At 36.2% G+C, this 22,558-nt stretch overlaps 1 protein-coding gene across 1 annotated transcript in view; it reads left to right on the top strand.

Annotated features, from left to right (window-relative positions):
* PHF14 (PHD finger protein 14) overlaps positions 1–22,558 on the top strand; it is a 162,991-nt gene that overhangs the window by 24,557 nt on the left and 115,876 nt on the right. The window contains exons 5-13 of the mRNA XM_084260183.1: positions 1,703–1,862; positions 9,545–9,656; positions 11,182–11,319; positions 12,849–12,995; positions 16,322–16,592; positions 17,126–17,232; positions 18,793–18,888; positions 20,458–20,561; positions 21,998–22,129. Coding sequence (XP_084116309.1) covers positions 1,703–1,862; positions 9,545–9,656; positions 11,182–11,319; positions 12,849–12,995; positions 16,322–16,592; positions 17,126–17,232; positions 18,793–18,888; positions 20,458–20,561; positions 21,998–22,129 — 1,267 coding nt within the window. The remainder of the gene's footprint in view (positions 1–1,702; positions 1,863–9,544; positions 9,657–11,181; positions 11,320–12,848; positions 12,996–16,321; positions 16,593–17,125; positions 17,233–18,792; positions 18,889–20,457; positions 20,562–21,997; positions 22,130–22,558) is intronic.

Here is a 22,558-nt window from a genome sequence, read left to right as displayed (position 1 = left end):
AGTACAATTAGGAAACTGTTAATCTGATAAAAACTCTGTAGGAGTGATAAAAAGCTCAATTATTCATAAACTCTGATACAAGTGGGCTGTGTGTGCATTAATGTAGTAGCTTAAAGGTAGCTTCACTGGTGTATATTAAAGATTGTGTTACTAGAGCTTAAAAAATTACTTTGTGGAATACTACTTAAAGCTTATGCCACATTATAAAGAAGGTGGAGTTATGTGTGAGCTATATGATCTTTTATATACCTAATGAAACTTGTTTGTGAAAGAACTCCTGCACATTACTTGTCGTTTGATTCTGGGATCCTTTTATAATGAAAAGAAATGTTCTGGCTTCTTATTTTAATTCTTATTGATGAACCTCTTTCTGTAATTAAAGACTGTATTTCTTAAACTGTTCCTACAGTGTTATTGCTTGTTTCCTGAATGTAGCTTTAGTCTATTACGCAGACCTGTCACAAGGGGAGTTACAGCAGACGCTATTTTATTACAGTGAGTGGGTAATGAACCAAAGTAACAAATCATGTTGCTATTTAATTGCAGAATTCAATAATTTAACTGTTCTGCAAGCGCAAACGTTGACTTGATCAGTGTATTTGACAAATAGCTAAATTTAATCTCTTAATGAAGTCTCTACTGTGATTTAAGTCTTGATGATGAAATAATATTTTTGTCTTATGGAATAACAAAATTCAAAATATAGCATATGCAGAAATAGTTTTGTGTTGGTAGGCTTTTAAGATTTTCCTTTTTGTCATTTGCAGCAGTGATAATACTACAATAATACTTATGCAAAATAACAAGCTTCTAAATTACTTTAAAGATAATTTTTCCTAAATTTGTAGGGATTAACAATCATAAAGGCGATATACCAAAGAGGAATGGAGAAAGTAAATGATTTAGTCATACAAAACCAGGTAAAAATGAATTTTTAATGCTTAAAAAAACCAAACAACTTTCAGGCACCTATGTGATGTGTCACAACTGTCAATCTCTGCTCTGCAAACTATCGTTTGGTTTTGAAGTTATGGAAGATCTTTAAAGCCAAGTCCTACAATGCCTCAGATACGCAAATAGAGGTTCTTTTTTATTTCATGTGTATACTCTCTTGTAATTCCTTTAGCTGCAGAATGTGTGTAGAGAGTTTATTTGTTGACTGGATACTACTTGCATAATCAACCTCTAAAAAAAGCCCCAAAAACCTCTACCATGCCCTCCCCCAGTAACGTTAATTTGTAGGGATAAGTATAGTGATAGGGTATCCCAGAGAAGCCTGCAGATGCTCGCAAATTCCTTAGCTTGTAACATTTAACTTGAAGTACATTTCTTTATTTGAAAAAATGCATCGGGGTTTTTCTATGTCTTTGGTCTTGAAGTTTTGGTTTTTCACTTTTCTTAATGGATAGTCTGGAAGAAGACCAAGTGTTGCTGCAAGAATAAAGTAAACCAGCTTTTTTCTTGTTTTTCAGTTGTAATCTAAGGCAGTCATGTGAAATAAATCACTTCTGACAATTAGCATCTCTTCAAAATACAAATTTTGCATTAAATATAATCTTTGTAAAAATATTGTAAGCTTTCTTGAGATTCAGTATCATTCCTCTGAAGGTATATAACGTCTGATTCCTGCTGAAATCATAACTGACAAGTGTCTACTTCTACCATTGTCTCTTCTTATATCAGTCTTCCATTTTTTTTGTAGGTTGCTATGGTGTTGATGGAGAGAGTGACTCTATCATGAGCTCAGCTTCAGAGAATTCCACAGAACCTTGGTTTTGTGATGCGTGCAAATGTGGTGTCACACCTAGTTGTGAATTATGTCCTAACCAGGATGGGATCTTCAAGGAGACTGATGCAGGCAGGTAAGACTGAAGGAGTGATGTTTTGAATTTGATGTCATCGTGCATTTAAAAGATTGAGTTTTGCCCTAGTCTGTGCATCTAAGTGACACTTTGTTGTTGATATCCTCTCTTTCTCACTTCAGTTGCGACTTGGGTACTCTTTGGATAGTCAGTCAACTAATTTTTTGTATGCTCCTAATATTCTTCGTGCCCATTATTATATGAGAAAGATGTTGTCTTGCGATGAATTTGAGTGTGAAGATTTATGGACCAGTGAGCAAAAGTGAACCTTTTGTTCCAGATTTATAGACCTACATGAAACAGAGATCACCATTTACTTCAGGGACTATAAATCCTGTTCTTCAGTACAAAGTCACCATGTATTGCTATATGTATGTAGCTGTCTTATGGGATAAACTGAAGACCTTTCTTTGTTTCCTTGAACTACTTGTGCTGCATCTTTTTTAATAAAAAAAAAAGCTATTGAAGCTGATGGGAATGCTGAAAAAAGCCCTTTTGTTTATTTGCATCAGGAATGCATTTAAACAAAAAGGTTCCATTTGTAGAGGGAGTTAATACTCTTACTCAGTATTCAGCCATCTGCACAGATAATGACATGAAAGACTTCTCCGGCTTTACCAATGGCTTGAACTATTGACAGCAGAGCCTAGGGATCAGAAACTTAAGAAAAAACTGTATTTGTTGTGGGTTTACTTAAGCTTGGAGGTTGCAGTGTGCAGAGCTGGGTTTGTGTCCTCTGAGCCTCTAGAAAGGACAGGTGGCGTTGCTGGTCACAGTGATTCTCTGAGAGTGACTGAGCTTGAGTTCAGTATCTGCCATCAGTCACTGTAGAATTTGAGCATGTGTTCTGCTAGTCCAATTTAATCAGCTACCAGAAAGGTGTATTTTATGCCTTAATAGTATTGTTCTTCTTTCATAGTTAATGCTGAAGAGCAGCAAAACACTGAAGTTCTCTTTTTCAGTAAATGGCACAAAAAAAGAACAATTAAATCTGCAGCAGATGGGGAAAACACTTTCCAGACAACTTGTATTGGATTGAGAGAAGTGTGTGGCTGTTGGGAGAACCAAAGCATGCACTCCATTGAAAGGAAGGAAAATGAGACTTTGTCCTTGCTGTAGTATTCATCGTTGTGCAAGGTAGTGCCACTGCAACCTTGCACAAACTCTGCTCAAGTCTATTGACTTTCAAGTAAGATGGAAGTGGGAGGACAACTCCATGCTTCTTTTTAGGAGAGGGATAAGGACTGGGTGTTGCCCCTTGGACAAGGGGCAACGGGTAAAAGTTGGAGCATATGAAGTTCCATGTGAATATAAGGAGGAATTTTTTCACTGTGGGGGTGACGGAGCACTGGAACAGGCTGCCCAGAGAGGTTGTGGAGTCTCCTTCTGTGGAGACATTCAAAACCCACCTGGATGTGTTCCTGTGTGATTTAGTCTAGGTGGTCCTGCTCAGGCAGGGGGATTGGGTTAGATGATCTTTCAAGGTCCCTTTCAACTCCTGATGTTTTTTGTGATTCTGTGATTCTGTTGCTGATGTTAGGTAAAGGAAAAGAAGTAAAAAATGTATTGAAGTTGTGCTAAAGGTATTCAGACAGACCTAGTATATTAAGATTATTTTGAATGCTGAGAACTATATGGTTGATTTTTAAGAGTATGCCTCACTTGTGACATGTTCCTAGCTTTTTCAGGATAGAGTTCAGGTCTGATTTGGGAAATAAGCAGATTAATTCTCATGTGATGTCTTCCGTTCCTGTCATATTTGGAAAATAAATTAAGATGTAGATGTTAAGGATAAGTAATTTTCTATAATAAGGAACAGGGCAGGAATATCAGTGATGTCCGATTCATGGCTAGTGTTACTTCACTGTTTGGGTTTTGGGTTTCGTTTTTTTGTTGGTTTTTTTTTTTTGTGGTGGTGGTTGGATTTTTTCCTTTCCCCCCCATTTTACAGTTATGTTACCACACCTGCAATTTATATTTGAAGTTCTCAGATGCTGGGCCTGTCATAAGCTTTTCACTGATGATGTTAACATGGGAAGGCAATAATTATTTGGTAAGACTGTTCAGAAGAAAGATAAGCTTCCATAATCCTGTTTGAATGTATCTGTTTGAGATACAGGAATATAAAAGTCTGTGGACATATTTTATTGGTGATGATGGATGAGTTGGAAAGTACCCAGTTATATATTCAGTATTAGTACAAATTCTTTTAAATACAATAAAATTCAGTAATGTCAAGATGTGTTACTGTAAAATCTTTTGGGTTTTAATATGAACTCATAGACACATTACTGTTTACACTTATCTATGTGTTGTAGAAACAACCTCTTTTGTACTAGCAAATTGCAAAACATAACCATGTCCTTGCTTCTTCACTGACGGGTTTGAGGTGGTCTTCATGTTTTTTCCTGCTCATGGTGAAGAGTTCCCTAGTTAGACTTGCACAAATGTGAGTGAATTAAAATTAAGCAACAGTTTAATCTTGCTCATCTGTGTTAGTAAGTTTTTGTGTATATATTACAACTGAAGTGTACAGCTGCCTTGTAATGTGTGCATAAGCATATCCATGTCTCCCCCCTCCTCCCACCCCTTTCTCCCCCCAATTCTTTGGTGTTTGCTGTATACTTTTTATAAACTTCTGATCTATACAGACTTTACTGTTGCTGATACTGTAATGATCTGGTCCCACCATCATTAAAAGCATAGCACAGCTCAGGGTGCTGTTTTGGAAAGCTTTTTTTGAAATGCTGTGTTGTCTTTCTTCAGGAAAGTAAATACGATATTAAAATGTCATAAATTGATTCAGGTTTTGTGGATTAAATCGTTACATGCCCTTGGATTTCTCCCTTAGTTTGTCTTTTTTCCTGATAGCAAAAACAATTTGAGTTTGTGTCGGGAATGAAGAGATAACGAGGGTATTAGTAACACTGAACTTTGACCACTGGATGCAGATGCTAGCAATAATCTTTGGAGGCATCTACCTTTTTCCACTGAATATACATTGAGCTTCAGTCTCAATTTGTAGCTGAGATGCATTTTAAAGATTATATACAGCATATAATTTTTTTCCCCCTTCATTTCTTCTACATGCATCTTAGAAAGGGGTGCCTTAGGAAGGGGAAACATTGAAACTAGAAGAAAATACTGTGCTATTAAAAAAAAGAAATTAAAATTGCACAAGTGAGTCAGAATTTATAACGAATAATTTTTACCACATAGAACCGTTTGTAGTTCTTAAATACTTATGGGGTTTGGATCCACAGTTTCTGATCTCTCCTAGGTCAATATCACCTGCCAAATTTTAATTCAATGTTTTTATTCCTGTGTTCTGCAAGACACTTTAAGCACTATATATGTAATTTCCCATGTAACTCTAATAGAAACGACAATTCATTTTAAAAATTGCTTGAACTTCTTGTAAAATGGTAGTACACTTTTGGTTACTGTGGAACTGTCTTCTCTAATCCTGGTTCACTGTGCAGAAACGCATGCCTGCTTTGACGACTGTGGGCATTAACACCATAATTTATTACTGTTGTTATTGTATTTTTTACCTGCTAAGTAATGTGATATTGCTAATGTGAGTAAGTTTATTCTCCCAGATGAATAGAGCTTCTGTTCTACAGAAACGAATACTGCCTACAATTTGAAAATTCTTGTGCTCTCTTCCTGTCTGTCACATAGTTACAAATTTGAATTCTGAAGGATAATGGGGCACTACAGGCAAAGTGTAGGCTCTTGGGGCACTCTCCGTTCTTTTCATTGTTCCTGGTAAACTACAACCTGATTTGGTTCTTCTCTTGAAATAGTAGCATAGAGAGAATACTAAGTAACAGAATCCTTTAATTCACCATTTTGCCTTCTTCCCCTTAAAAGAAATTTTTCATAGGCATCGGTGTTGGAAATTACACAAAAAGGCAAGATCAAATCTATTCAGTTTGTCTTCATAGTCAAGTTGGAAAAAAATCTTTGTTCTTGTGTGAAAGGTGAATCGTTATAATAATGAGGTACTTAATTTCTCAGCTGAAGCCTTTTCACATTAACCTCTCAGTTTCAAAAGCATAAATGTGAATTTATGGAACTTTATTTCTCAAAATGCTGTCTGTAATTCTTTCCTTGTTTTGGTATGGAGTTTTCTTCTTCCCTAATCAACATCTGTCATTGTTGCTCCAAGCTAAATGGATGGTAAAGTAACAAGGAAGATTATTCTTCTTTGATTACCCAATTTGTCTTAATTACAAGCTTCTAAAACATGTGCAGCTAAACAAATGAGCAGGAAAATATTTAGAACTGGTATTAAAAGCAGCTGAAATTGCTTCAGCTGTGAACTTGACTGACTTGTGTACGTTTTTTATTAAAGATTCAGGTCTGAGTTCACGTATAGGTGGTTAAAGAAATGAGGCACTTGTGTGCCAATCACACTGAAATGGCAGTTTAAATCTGTAATACTGTAATACTTGGGTGACATGTACTAAAACATTTTGAGAAGGTCAGTGTGAAGCAAGCAGCCAGCTGTTGGGTTTATCATAGATAAACTCCTACAGAGTGCAGCAGCATTTAATACACCAGTGGAGCATGAAAAAACTGTGCAAATTAAATTGAGAAGCAGCTGCTTGTAGAAGATGTGTATCTTTATATTGAACTTTGGAGGGTACATTTAGGAATCTCTATTAAAACTTGCTATCAGAAATCTCCAACCAGACCCTTGGATTTTTATTAAGAATAGTAATTGGGGAGATGTGCAACTTCTGTTTATACAGATTTGTTCCATATAACATATCTTAAATTGACGGAAGGATATGGAAAAGAAGCCCTACAGAATTCAGATGGTTTTTATTTGCAAACAAGTGGTCCCTGTATCTCAAGGTTATGGGTTTCATTCTGCATGTGGTATTTTGCTTTTTAAAAATAATATTTAGATTCCTTTTTAAAACAAGTAGAGTATGCTTATTTAAATGAAGTAATTATTTTAGCAAATGTGTAATATTTACCAAAACACACATTTATGCACACACACATGCTTTTCTGTAGGACATTATTTCCTAAAGGTATGATAGTGATTTAGGCCAAACTACTGCCAGTTCTGGATACAGTGTGGAATGACAGAGATGGTACCAGGTGCTCCATAGCTCTGCTGAACAAATACCTTGAGCCTCCATTGCCTTTTTGGGGAGGCAAACAGAAGATGGACTTTTTGTATAAGGACAGGAATCCTATTTTTGCTTGTAGCATTGTGTTAAGTTAGAGGTTTGTGCTGGCATGCTGGAGTGTTTGTCCTGTAACAAAAACAGTGATGAGCTTTACTCCCTATCTGAGCAGCCAGAAGTTTGGCAGATCGCTTGAGTATCTCAGCTTGTTCTGTGGCAGTTGGCATGCTGTCATATTTGCACCATACTATTTAAAGACAAGGTTGTAATACATCTTTAAACTTGAGATTTTCTTTGAGTAGTGAATAGTGCTGTGACCAAACTGTTTTATGGATGTGGAGAACCCTAGTCAAATCTATAAAGACAGAGAAGTGCTGTTGTTGCACTTAAATGTGTATTTTGATAGACATTCTTCTCTTTAAATTGTCATGTTTTAAGGGAATTTACCATTTAGCATCTCAGACCTGAGTGATTTAACAATAGAGTAAAAACTCGTTTACAAATACATAGGTAAAAAGAGTGGTCAGATCCGGATCAGTCAGTGCTGTGACTTATGTTGAATTTACTGAGAGTTTTCTTATAAAGTGAATTAATAGCCTTTTAAGTAGTTTCTTTCTGTTTCTGGGATTTTTCTGCTATCCAGTTATTATCATGGACTATTTTTTTTTTTTTTGGAAATGCCATGTAAAGAGTCTGTCCACCATTTTTGTACATTGCAAGATTTTTGTTTTGTAAAGAGTTAAATGTATATTTTTGAGCTTGCTACCTTTAATATCTTGCTGTTTTGGAATTTCTGCTTGGGTATATGTCACCTGAAGTTAACATGAAAATTAATAATTGTTTATCTAGAATCTTTATCCTTAATAATTTTATTAAATGCTGATTCGGGAAGGATGGCCTACTTGTAGCTCTTGATCAGTATAACCACCAGCTTTATTACTTCTCTTATCTGTAGACAGTCAGTTAATAACAGGTTAATAAACATCCTGCATAAGTGCAGCTAAAACAAGGATCTCATTACTCTGTTTCCAGTTGAATTTTTTTTTTATTGGCACACAAAGCAAAGAGGATGGAGATAGGCTAAACAGTGGTAGAAGACTGGAAAAAAAGAGCACAGCAGCATTGATGGAAATTTAAGTAGGTCTGTGCTGAACCCCTGGTATTTATGTGGGTAATGAAAAAGCCAGGGAAAAAAGTGGTTCTGGCATCATCATGAGTCGTCTTGAATACCAGGGAGTAGAGGACTGCCTATGAAAACAGAAGTTTTAGTCTTCAGTAGTGATATATTTACTGTTAAATGTTAATGACTGGGAAGACATAAAGTACTGAATTAATGTACTTGCTAAGGTTCAAACACAGGGTATTTCAGCTCAGTTATGTCTGAAGTCCCTAGCTGTATCCCATGTCAACTGGGAGCTTGTAGGTTGCAAGTGGTAGCTACACACCTCTGTAATTGTAAGGCTGTTTTCTTCAGTGTTTTAACAAAGAGTAGCAATCTTGACCTTCTGTCTATGACAGTTTGCTCCTACCTAGTGAGTTAGCAAGGAGTGGCAAGTAGTTTCTGGAGTTTTGATAGAAACTGGTTGTTTTGGAGAAAAGCACTTTGTTTTTTAGTCTGTCTTAGTTGATTTGAGTTGTGCATGCTGTGTAGAACAGATTTTGTCACTAACTGATGGTTTGTGACCGTAAGAGTTGGATCTTTTAGAAAGTGTTTATTACCAAAGAAGAAAATGTCTTCTGCTGTAAGGCTGTCTTTTGGTAATCAAGAGTTTGAGGAGGTTATGAAGGCAAATTTGATGCTGAAGCCTTTACCGTTGTGTTGCATTTAATTACTAGACTTGGAGGTTCAGTTTCTTGCTGTCTCATTTTATGCCTCGCAGGGCTGAAGCTTTAGTCTTATTACCCTCCAGTTTGTTTATGGGTGGTGAAGAAGAGTACAGCTGGGTAACAGTCAGTTCATCTGAGCTTCAGCTAGGCATTTCTGTAATATGACTCAGGTATGTTTATAACTGAGTGCAGATCCTGTCTGTGTTGCTTAAGGCCAATTAGTTTTGGTGATCCCAACCGGTGTAACTGTAGCAGTATTGTAGGTACGTCATGGCTATAGGCCAAGAGCTCAGTGTTGCTGTGACAGCCTGTATAATTTGTTCCTCCTCTTCCCACCCCATCATGAAAGTACCTGTCTGCTTTAGCTTTTGAAGTAATACCAAAATCTTCATTATACATTCCATGTTGCATAAAAAGTGTGGAGCCCCACGTAAGAGCCATCTGAACGAAAACATGATGGTAACCCAGCCCTTGATCCAGACAGGCCAAGCAGTCCCAGTGGCTTAGAAAAGCTTTGCTGTATGGTTTGATGTGTGAGTTGCTTAGATCCACATACGCGTTCACTCCCTATTTCTAACGCACTTTCTCTCAAAAATATTTCTTCTAGTATCTGTAACATTTATGATCCACTTCGAAATCTGCAAATGGTGAGTATAATACAGTAACCAAATGTTGATAACAGCAAACTAATTTTATCTCCTGTTTTAGGTGGGTCCATATTGTTTGTGCCCTCTATGTTCCAGGGGTGGCATTTGGAGATATTGACAAACTGCGGCCGGTAACGCTCACAGAAATGAATTATTCAAAGTACGGTGCAAAGGTAAGTTTAGAAAGGATGTAATGCCAATGAGTAGCTTTATTTTCCAGTTTTTTATATAAAATCGTAGAATATCCTGAGTTGGAAGGGACCCATTAGGATCATCATGTCCAACTCCTGGCTCCACACAGAGCTCCACACAGAGCCAGCCAAGTCAGAGCATGTGACTACAGCAGTTTGTTTGTGGTTGTTATACTGCTGCTGTTCCCTCCCTTTTTCTTTGTTTTCCTTATCACAGTTCTTTCTAGTTTCTGTTAATGTTTGTATCCTAATTTCCCTTATTTTTTACACAGGTGTCAGTTAGTTTATTTTTAAGTCAGTTGGTGGCAAAGTGCCAAAATGCGAATGGAAAATGAAGAGGATTTATGTGATATGCAATGGAGAACTGGAAAGTTAGGTTGATTAAGAAAGCAACAGATGTACATTCAGTGAGAATTGCTTTAGGGCCTATGTAATTATAAGATAGAATGTGTACAGAAAGGGCCTTGCGAGGCAGTATTTAAAAAAAACAAACCACCACAAACCACCACAATGTCGGGCCCTCAACTTGAACAGAAAAACAGCTGTAAAACTAGAATGGTTTTAATGTCAGTGTTTTTAATCCAGATCAAAATTGATCGTGTACAAATGGTACAGAAAATCATCATGTAGGGCGGAGGACAGCGCTCAGTAATTTGCTAAATACAGTTTCTGTAGCTGGTGGGAGAAGCCATATCTCTCAGGCTAATGTGAGGGAAGGTACTTGTATTTCTGCCACGTTAATGCTCCATGTCTGAGTAGTTTCATTTCCTGGAATGTCCCATTTGTGAAGTTGAATACTAAAAGGAAAAAATACAGTACACTATTTTAAAATACACATATAAAATAAATTAAAACACTTTGGATTGCCCATGCGCAGTATGCTTGTATCAGGAGCTTGCCTAGCATGGGCCTGCTGAGGTATTTGGCATTGTTTACAAATGTTTCTACTACAGTTGGAGCAAGCTTTCGGAGCCCTATGAACTTTGTTGTGAAGAACCATGCATTTTTAATTTTATTTTTTTTTAATTAATATGAGGGATGTAGAGGAGCAGGGCTAAGATTTTGGGTGTATTTTATTACGGTGTCTAAGGTGAAATTGAACTGCACAGATGAGGACTCTATACTCTCACAGAGCTGTAAACACAGTTTGTTATATCAAATATTAAAATTACATCTTATTTAGCTAAATTTGCACCTGAAAAACCAGAAGAATGTTCTTTTTCACTTAATTTCTTACCTACGGCATGTTGCTGTTGCACACCGAAAGGGTGCTCTTTTTGAGATAGTGTCTGCAGTGTTTTGAAATATTTCAATCTGAGTCTACTTTTCTATTCCTTTCTGGTATTGTTTCACTTTCTGCATTGAGAGATTTTCTTTGCTCTATATTTGGCATGGGAGAGATTAAGAAATACATGTCTATTTGTTTTTTAATACAAGATGTAAATTATCAAATATGAGACAAAACACTCCTGAAGTTCTTAATGTGTCGTTTCCTCTCTTTATAAAGGAATGCAGTTTTTGCGAAGATCCTCGTTTTGCCAGAACTGGTGTGTGCATTAGTTGTGATGCTGGGATGTGCAGAGCTTATTTCCATGTGACCTGTGCTCAGAAGGAAGGCCTTCTCTCAGAAGCTGCAGCAGAAGAGGTAGCTATGGAAAGGATAGAATAGAAGAGTTAAATTGAACGCCTGTGAAGACAACCTTAAATTGTGCATTTTGTGCTCACTAACCCTGAGCAAAGTTTTTGTAAACTGGTAGCAAGTCATAGGCTGAGTAAAGAGACTGTCCAAGGGAGGGCTTTTTGTTCACCAAATTGTCCAACCTTTTGAAATGGTCTGGAAAAAGGGGTAGAGAAGGTTAACACAGAAGTTGGCTTAATAGACTATAGGTCAAGGCAGACGTGAATTTTATTTCTGATTCTTGAACTTCACGTAGGATGACATACTTATCTACCTGTTTGCAATCTGTTTCTTACCAAATAGGACTGTGTTAAGAAATGAACTACATTTCTAATGCCATTTTTTCATGCATGTTTCCCAGTATTTTCTTCAAATTGCAGTACAGACCTATGACTTTCCTTGTGGTAACATTAGACTTGGAGTCAGAATTAAAAGCAAATGTTTATAACCTAGTGATAACTTTTAAATATCTGTCCTTACCAGTTTTCTTACTGTAATATGACTAAAGCAATTGAGATTTGAAGCTCCTACTTCTCAATTAATTCCTATGGTATAAGTAGGTTGCCAAATTTCATCCTGATATGTATAATTTTGATTAGGCCTTTCATGTTCATAGCTACATAACTAACTTCATATTGCTTTAAGGAAGTACTGCAGGTAACTCACAAACAAACATTATTTACACTATAGGCACCAACAATTTTGTTTCTGAAAAAAGCAGACCACTCCATGATTCTTAAAGAATACTTCTGTGAGATTGATGAAAAATAAGATAATTACCTCATTGATGTCTCCCTTATTATATATAATGTTGCTTTCAAGGTTTGCAAGTGCTGTAAGTTGCTCTAAATTTATGGCCATGATAATGTGAAGATCTGATGGAGCAAAGAGTGAAAAATAGAGAAAAAAATATTATGAAATACGATAAGTCATGTTGGTGTATAGCCACCAAAACCCTTTGGAAAATCATTTGTGGAAAAAATATATTACATTTTGTATTAATTAGAGTTGTTAATCCCTTGTAGGATATAATGCAGAAGGTCACTCAGTGAAGCAACATGAAGTTGACAATAGATGTGTTAAATGATGATCACAGATCACAGACTGGTTTGGGCTGAAAGGAACCTCAAAGATCATCTAGCTCCAACCCCCCTGCCATGAGCCGGGATTCTCACTAGACCAGGTTGCCCAAAGCCCTATCCAAACAAGCCTTACTAATTTCTTCTAGGAACTAGAAAATAGAGATTGAACGCTAGAGACTTCAATAATTAATACATTTAACTTTTAGGGTCAAACAATGAAAACAATGGAAAAATGCTTTATATGGTAAATTACATCCAACATGACAAAATTGATGTAGACACATACATATTAGTTGTTTTTAAAAGCATGAATGTGTGAACTGATTACCAGAATGTTTCTGCTGTTCAGAGCCTTTTTGGCCTTGTGTGTCTTACTTTATTTTCGTTCCTTCCCCTTTGTTTTCTCTGAAACAGGACATAGCTGACCCTTTTTTTGCTTATTGTAAACAGCATGCGGACAGGTTAGACAGAAAATGGAAACGAAAGAACTACTTGGCATTACAGTCTTACTGTAAAATGTCCTTGCAGGAAAGAGAAAAACAGCTCTCACCAGAAGCTCAGGTATTGTATTCACGACATAAATCTGACTGCATTAATCTTCCATGTTAAACAAGAAAGAAATGAAAAATATGGGAAATTGTTATTATAGTAGGAAATGAAATGTGAAATATATTGATAGTGCATGGCCATTTAACAAGGTAGTGAACTATTTGTAGGTTTTGGTCTTTAAGAACAATTCTCAATAAACTAATTACCAAACAGGGATACCTATGCATGTATGAGTTGAAGAATCTTTGTTTGGTTTTGTGGCAAAAAGTTAGTTATTACATTTTCATTGTAATTCACAGTTGGTTTAACATTTTCTTCAAGATTCTTAACAAAATAAGACGGCCAGACAATAAATTAGACATAATTCTACATCCAAGATCCGTAAAATCCCCCCCCCTTTTTTTTTTCTTAATGCTATCTTGAACTTGGCAGAAGAGTTCAGTTTGCTTGAAGTTTTTTTCTTATTAGATCCTTTTTCACTTTTTGTAGGCCTAAGTAGAATACGACTTGCTGAGTTCTTTTCATAGGAAAGATTTTCTAGGAAAACAAAAAATTATGTAGGGACAGAAACCGAGTCTGTGCTGCTGAGGGGGCAAAGTCTGCATCCCTTTGTAGTGGTGGATCCATGTACAACTGTTAGTTACTGCATAAGCTCAAGCAGTGAATGTCTTGTTGATAGAATTTAATCCTTCTGAGGGAATCTGTGTACTTTGATATGTTTTAATGTGTACTTCATTATTTTTTCTGGTTCTGAGGAATTTGTAGCATGCTTTGCATTGATTGCTTAGGCTGAACTGCATTCTCTGGAAAAATAATACCTATGTAGAGAAGCAGGTCATCTGAACAAATCCTGCCTAATTTGTTGCACAGTGTAGTAGATGCTGTAAATAATGGAAGGCAGTTATGGGAGAGAAGTAACAGCTTTTTTTTTTTCTGAAGGGAGAACTATAGTGTAATGACCAGAAAATAAATCTTCATATCATCAGACTTTTTACTTTAAAAAATCATGCCTTTTGAGTTCTTCCGAGATCTTTGAATAGAAGAAGAGAATATTAATTAAAAATGACCTATGCATGTGAGAAGAAATAGGGGCAAACTTTATCATAGAAGAATTTTGAATAAAGTATTTCTATGGGGTATGTATTGAGCTTTGTGTAGCTTGAAAAACTGGTTGCATAATTCTTGCTGAATACATTCAGCGCTCAATTATGTTAAATGAATGTATGTAGTGGAGAAACCATAGTAACGTGAATACTTCCCAACATAATGGTACATGCTGGTGGTGCAAAATCAGATTGGGTCCAACAGGGCTTATTAGTTCTGTTTTCAGGCATTTGTTATGTGGTGCTGATAAGTTCCCAGCATTTCCCCCTCCTCCTTTTTGCTCCCCAAAACCAAGATGTTTCTTTTTTAAAAAAATCTTTAATTTTTTGGATGTAATGTTTAGAAACTGAAAGAAAAAATGCTGAAAATTGCAGGTGGAGTTGCTTAACATGGTGCCATTAGCATCTTGATAGGAATTTTATAACTTGTGTACGTTTTGTAAAACCACATGATTTCCCTATTGATGGCTCTGCTGTTACATGAGTTTCCTTTAGTATTGTGGGTGTGTCTGAGTTTACATGGATGGAAATAGATTGGATACTTAAAAAATATGTTTCCATGTCTTGTATGTATTGGGATTTTTTGAAATGAGTGAATGGTGTCTGTGTCTTTTTAGAAATGCAGAACTGTAAGGTATACTTAAAACATACTAGAAATGACTGATTGGGGAGTTGACACAAAGTATGCATAAATTCACTCCTTACCTTAGCATGTGTTGTTGGCATGAAGAAGTTAAAATCCCATCAACCACCTCTTTTAAATTAGGAATTTGTCTAATTAAAAATGAAAACATTAAAAAACCACACATGTGTGCTCTCGCACGCACACTCACTCCCAGGGAAGTTTGCAGGCTTAAATAAGGTTCAAAGAAGGTAAATCCCTTTAAAGAATGTCATATATAAAGTTGTCTAGGACTGTTGTGATTGTTGGAAGATGTTTTACATTGAAATATTTTTTTATATCAGTAAAGGAAACATACATTCCTTGAGTAAAACATATACTTAAGTTCAGGATTCCATTTAGACATTTGTCATTTTAATCTGTCATTTATTTCTGGAATAAAGCTCTGGGTGTATAGTATAGCATATTAAATGACCTCAAGGGTTTTAGAACTGAGCATGTAATCAGTGAAGAAGTGTTTTTGCTGAGGAAGCTGTAAACCATCCTTAGTCCTTCCAGCAGCGGTTAAGGCAAGGTGGTGACTTTCAGTGGATCTGTTCCTTGCTGCAGTGTGTCCAGCAAAAAACCCCTTGGGGTTAGAGCTGGCCTGCAAGCCACATTTGACATGTTTGTTTGTGATTTATGTCCAAGATGCAGTAAGGTATTGTGTGTTAAACTGTCTGTAATGTTACCTTCAGCGATGCTGTTTGTCATCAGGGATGTTCCTTAACTGTAGTGTGTATGTCTATGCACACTTTTTTGCTTTTGTCTCAGGAGTATCTCGTACCATATGGTGGGGCAGTTGGATTAGTTTAGTTTCTTCTTTCTGCAGGCAAGTAAACAACTTCTAACTGATAGTCAGCTGGGGTTTTGCCTCTGAAGGTTTGTATGTTGATGTCATTTTCTGCTAGAATTGCCACGGCATCGCATTCCCACAAGACAGTGTTTTCCAACTGTCAGTAACAACTTGATCTTCTGGGGTTGATCTCCCCAGATGGCCACAAATATACAGATGTCATCAACAATATATACTGTGAGCTTCTCTTACCTACTTCACTTCTGTTTGGGTTGTGATTTTGGAGCATTATAATGAGCTTTTCTAACATTTAGGAGATGTGGCATTGAGAAAGGAGTTCTGGCAGAAGGATGTCAAATATGGAAGATGTGCTATTCATCCACTTTTACTGCTCATATTGATACCAATTTAAAGTGTATCTAAATGTATTTTTGATAAGCCAGCCAAGGCTTTCCCAGTCATGAGTTTTCAGAGTCCCTACAAATTGTTATTAGAAGGGATTGTCTGAAAGCCAGCAACTGTATGCATTACTGTTGTTGTTGGGGAAATCAAGAAACCTGTGAATACCTCCAAAACCTAGAGAAATGATGATGTTTGTGTATATGTTTTGCAGTAAGATCAAATGTCTGAATCAGTAGCAGTTTCTTGAGTTGTAGAGTGAAAATAACATCATGTGGCTTTTAAAATGCCAGTAAATTACAGACGTGTTCCAAAAATGATAAAACTCAAAGTTTTGAAGTGTTCCTTTATATTTTAATGATGGAATTCTTTATTGCAGGCTCGAATCAATGCCAGGCTGCAGCAGTATCGTGCCAAGGCAGAGCTGGCACGCACCACAAGGCCTCAGGCCTGGGTTCCCAGGGAGAAGCTGCCACGACCTCTTACTAGCAGTGCTTCTGCCATACGTAAGCTTATGCGCAAAGCTGAGCTAATGGGAATTAGCACAGATATTTTTCCAGTGGATACTTCAGATACTAGTTCCAGTGTGGATGGAAGAAGAAAACATAAACAACCAGCTCTCACTGCTGATTTTGTTAATTATTACCTTGGTAAGAATGAAAATTGCATACTTTCCTCCTTGAAGAATTACCGCTTTGCTGTATCTGCAGTGTACTGATTCATTGTTTTTAAATTTTATTTTACTTGTTTTTCCTGTTTTTAATAGATAAATATGAATTATGATTTAATGTTAGATCAGATGTGTTATTGCTTGGTATCCGTATTTACACAGAAAGTTAGGGATTTTTTTAAATGGACATTTCAGAAAAGAAATTTTGAAGTATAAACAGGAGGCAGCGTCTTTGCGAAGCAGGGAGTGGAAGCTTAGCTTTTCTGTGTGAAATAGCTCGATTTTTATCTTTAGGACAGGGATTGATCAAAGCTCACTATTTAAATATACTAGTTACACAGCAGAAAGTAAATGTTATGACTGTTCATTCGACTCTGTGCAATAAACCTGTCGGCTACAGTTCTGTGTTTTTGTGTCGTTAGTTTTATGCTTTTCATTGCTTCACTCTTTTCAGTGCATAAAACTTGAAAATAGAGCCAAGGATAGGAAATAATGCAATTTTCTTTTAACTAGAGAGAAATATGCGCATGATTCAAATCCAGGAGAATATGGCTGAGCAGAAGAATATCAAGGATAAATTAGAAAACGAGCAAGAAAAGCTTCATGTGGAATATAATAAGGTGAAGAAAAAGAGGATAATAAACTGTTGTATTGTTTTAGTATTGCTGCTATTAACTTTGATAGCATTTTGCTTTCCAAACAAAATAACTTGGAAAGAAAGAAGCAAACCATTCTTTCTGTAAATGTAGTATTTAAAAATACATTTTTTTCTTGTAAAAATACTTTCTGGTCTGACCCTCCTCATGCAAGCAGAATCAACTTGTAAAATACTGTGCTGGGTGCAGTTATTTAGCTGACTGCACTGAGAGCTCCAGTAATAAATTGCACATAGACAGACAGGTCCCTCTCATGAGTGAACTGTGTTGTCTTTTTTCATTCTCTGTATGCTTTTCATTTGAGACTTTGAGATGACAGTTTGACTCCTATCCTGCCTCCCCTCTCTCTCAGTACTGCTTTGCATGGGTGTGGTTCTACGTTCTTTTTGAACCTGCTTGGTTCTCTGCTTGGAACCCTACCTGATAATTGGCAATCTAGGATTGGCACAGTGTTGTTTGTTTATTTATGTCAACTCCAACTCTAATTGTGTTCATCCTCGATTTAATGACTTGGCTAATTTTTCAGGCTGAAATAATCAGTATTTGCATGTTCATAGTGTCCTCTGAGTGGATTTGTTTGAGTATAGGAACTGCCATCAATCATGGCATTGTTCCCACAAAATGCTGCTAATAGACTTTTTTATTAGTTCATCATCATGGTTAGAAAAACATACTGTGTTTTAATTGCATTTTTACTAAATAATTGTTTCTTTATTTTAATTTTTAAATATTTTAAATTGAATATAGAAATAATTGCATTTTTACTAGACTGTTGTCTCTTTTAATCTTTAAATATTTTCAAATGGAATATAGAAATACTGTATCTTTTGTGACAGACGACATGCTATAATTCTTGCTGAAGTCATCTATCAAGTGATGGTTAATGATATCAAAAAATAGTGGTGTTCTTAATTCTTAAAGTGTTGGATGTGTGTTTTTAAATGAGAAAATATGGAAATGAAGCAGCATGTCCTTGTGAACTGCCCAAAGATGATAGAGAGGAAGGAGATTGTTCATGGGGTTTTTAACCAGCTTAATAGGTTGTATATGCTGTGCAGTAATGAACAGTTACTTCCAGAAGAAAAAAAAATCCACTTTTTCATCCTTTAATAAATTACACATCTTTCTATGAGAGTGAGTTAATGTTTTTTTATTAATGCAATACAAAGCTTGAATTCATTTAAGTGGTTACTTGTTACAGTCTCATCACTTAAATAGTATGGACAACACATAGAAGATGTTGCTGTTTTTTAGTTTTACTAACTGACTTCATGAAACCTTGTTTTCATGCTCAATTGCTTCACACCTTTATAAAACAGGTGGCTGCCCAGTTTTTCATCTTAGTTCCATTGAATTGCTGAATGATTGCACTGGTCTCATCTATATTGATATGAGCTCCATTGTTTTTTAATCTCACAATAACGTAATGCACCCTAGATAGGTAAGAGGTCGAATAATTTTCTTAACTCTTAATGGATTTTTATTCCTGTTGATTCCCCCCCCCCCCCCCTTTTAACTTTTCAGCTGTGTGAGTCCTTGGAAGAGCTACAAAATATGAACGGAAAACTGCGAAATGAAGGGCAAAGCATTTGGGCTCTGCTGGGTAGAATCATTGGACAGGTTGGTTGGGTTTTTTCCCCCCTCTTTATAGTTCATGGGCAGACCTGGTTTTCCAAGAATAGCCCTTTTTTTAGTTCTGTCACTTTTATGCCCAAATAAATCGATTTGATCAGACCCAGGCTTTACTCTGGGGATAATGGTTCCTGATTGAAATATTTAGACTTCTGCAAACCACCTACTGGGAACCTGTAGCTTAATTTTGTTGTTGTAATAGTGAATGTGTTTGCAAAATTCTTTCATTCGGTATAACTGATTGACCTGTCATTTGTGATGAACCATAACATGAAGCATGAGCTAATCCTACCATTTCTGTCTCCACATTGTCTTTAGTTACTGTAGGCTTCGAATGATATGGTAACTCTTTAGGGCTCTTACAAGATAGAAATCTTTAAAACTGCAGTATGTATGTGAGGCATTTTAACTGGGCAGAGCAGAATGTTTTTGGTCAAATGAATATAAATATCTAGGAGAAAAGAAGATTTGGATTACTACTGTTGCCAGCAGTAATCTTTGTTCTTATTGATACACTGGGGAAAAGACAGAAACAGTGTCTCAATATGTTTTGGCATTTGTGATATGTCAGGGGTATTAAATGGCAATGGACATGATTTTAGCTGTCAGAGAGACTGAAATAATTTCCAATTACAATTTTAAGAAAGATTGAAGAAAATATTGTGAAAATGCAGACATACAATTAGGTCACAATTTTGTTACGCCCTTTGGTACTGCTGAGTGTGTGCTGTTTACCTTTTATTTATGCAATAGTAGTTCTAAAGGTATGCTAGTTTTTATGGGTTCTGTTTGTCCACCTATCTTTTCTGCTTGGGAAGAAGGATTCTCACATAATCTCTTTAAGGAATCAAGATTATGGGGTTTTTTCCCTCCTTTTTAAGATGGCTTTCAGTAAATATTCAGAAAGATATTTCCTGGTGCAAATATTACTAATTTAAAAAAAAAAAAAAAAAAAAAAAGAAGAAAAGTTAAATAGGATTCATTTGCACAGCTTGTGTGACACTTTTTTTTCCAGTTGGTTGAACAGATGCAGACCCACGGGGCTGCTGAGAAATGACTTTGATAGATGGTTGCTGTCTGAGAAGCTAGCGTACTGCAGATTAGTAGAAACCCGAGGAGAATCTCATCTGCTTTGTGGAGGGCTTGGTCCAATAAGATAATTTTTCTAATTAACCTATCGAGCACCACTGTAGCAGGGATGTTGGAGAAAATAAACTGCCTCAGTCATGTCAATTTTGTGAATTTGCCTTTACTTGTTTCAGCTGCCTAGACAAATGCATCTTTGTCCATCACTTTATTTAAAGCTTGAAGAAAAAATGTAAAAGCTAATCCTTCAATGTGTTTTTTATTAATTGAAGTGAAAAAAGGATTATAATGTGACTTTATCCCAGTATGATTTTGTAATATAAACATCTGTAGTTGCTTTTGTCTGCAAAATGGCTAGCTAAGCAATTTCCCACTCATTATTTGAGTCTTGTTCTTCATGCACTGAGATTGGTGTTCTCTTAAAGAAAAGTCTCAAGACTCATCTATGCTGCATTTGTTCAAATCCAATAGAAACTGAACATACCAGCAATTTTACGTGCTCCTAAGGAAAGGAAACCAAGTAAAAAGGAAGGAGGAGCGCAAAAGACATCTACACTTCCAGCTGTACTTTATAGGCAAGTAATGAAGTCTTGACTGAATAGATAAAATAATAAGTTATAGTTTCACCAAAGTATTAAGAGAAAATTGCTTCAGTTTTGATTAACAAAATGCTTCAGAGCTGTCTATAAGTTTTACTTACCTTTCAAGGCTAAATTGAATAGTAGTCAGTTCTTCACCTTAGCGCACATAAGTAAGGTTTGGAGTTCTTTTACTAATTTGATAGCAGTGCTGTAAGGACAAAGGTACCTCTTTACAGCTGAAATAGGAGGGTCCTTTGTGCGATGTGAAAAATTCTAACTCATCATCTTGTCTTTTGAAGGCAATAATCTGTGTTGATGGTTTTGTGAACAGTACTGCTGCTGGATTAGTCGGAGTGGCTGGGTGCATAAGACTCATCAGTTTTTCCTTTTTGTTTGTGGATTGTCAAATGCACTGGGATATCATGTGTTTTAAATTTCCCTACATCTACTTAATTCCCAAGAAAATAAAATCCATTTAGTTACTCTGTCATTGATCCACCTTTACTCCTCTTCTGCAAGTTGTGAAGCTACTGATTAGGTTTTAATTAAGCCTGACAGTGGAACATGCATATTCTGGGAACCCAGATCATGACTGTGCAAAATAAATGTACCATCTTGGATCATCTTTTCTGGCCACCAGCCAAGAAGTGGCAAAGTCTGATTCTTATCCAGAGAGCAGCAGCCAGGCCTCCAGCCTCAGCAAGTGGGCAGTATCTTAGTATCTTGCCCAGCTAGCAGGCTAAATTAGGAAGATGGATTACATGAGCAAAAGCTAATTCTAGTGCTGTGAGAAATAGAAATCTTCACATGGCAGTGGGCTGACAATTCTGGCAATTTAGGTGTATACATAAACAAATAATAGTAGTGATGCTTTACTTGACTGTTTCATGCAAATCCGGTCACTTCTGTCCTGTTATATAATGGAATCAGTGAACACCAGATATGTTTGAAATAGCTAAATTTTAATTCTAGTAAAATAGTAAAAAGTAAAAGTAATCTCTTACGAGTTATGTTGCCCAACATAATATCAGCACAGACCTATTTCAGGGTGTTTGTATTATCAAAATAAGCATATGATTGCTAAGACTGGTAATAGCAGCATAATTTTCTACTTAGATGTTTGATTGGCAGAGGTAGTATTTGTTTCATTTGCCATGGGTATGTTTTGTTGAAGTATCCAGTGACTGTACTGGTTAGAAGTCCTCAAATAATTAGACTGAAAGCTATTTTATTGTTAACTGTATTAGGTGTCTTTCATGCTTTTCTGTGTCTAAGGAGCTCCTTAAAAATTAATGATACACTTAAATGATGTATTGAAATTGAAGTTGCCATATATTTCTGTTGGAACTGGGGAGTGTGCTGGGATGTGTCACTTATTCTGTATGATTTCAAATGTAATTTTGTTTTTTTCCTGCTGTCTACATTAAAAGTTGTGGAATTTGCAAGAAGAACCATGATCAACACCTACTGCTGTTGTGTGATACTTGTAAACTCCACTATCATCTTGGTTGCCTGGATCCACCTCTTACAAGGATGCCAAGGAAGACCAAGAACAGTTACTGGTAAGTTAATGTGTTGTCTTGTGCTATCAGTACTTAAAGTAGGACATAAATGTGTACAGATTTACAAACTCTTAAGTGTTTTAGAGTGCTATAATCCAATCAGAACTAGCAGTGATATTTCATGGTTTTCTCATTATTAACAACTGTGTAGAAATAGGTAATAGCTTTAATGTTCTTAGCTTTTGAGTTCATTTTTGACTATTAATGCTACCATATTAGAGGTAGGAAACTATACGCTGCCTTCAGGAAATGAAAGATTGGGTCTTTTGTTTGAGACCCAGATATGCAACTTTATATCCGTGTCTTTAGCATAATACTACTTGTAAATTCTTAAAAATAAGCTTTAAGTATTGGTTTATTGTAGTGTGGGAAATCAGTTTGGTTTACTTATGTCTTAGAACTCAGATCTGCAATGGGAGAAGCATATGC

The sequence above is a fragment of the Gallinula chloropus genome (genome assembly GCF_964237585.1).
Source record: "Gallinula chloropus genome assembly, chromosome: 2".
NCBI lineage: Eukaryota > Metazoa > Chordata > Aves > Gruiformes > Rallidae > Gallinula > Gallinula chloropus.
Note: the sequence above shows the minus strand (reverse complement) of the source record. Positions and strands in the feature narration are given on the sequence as shown.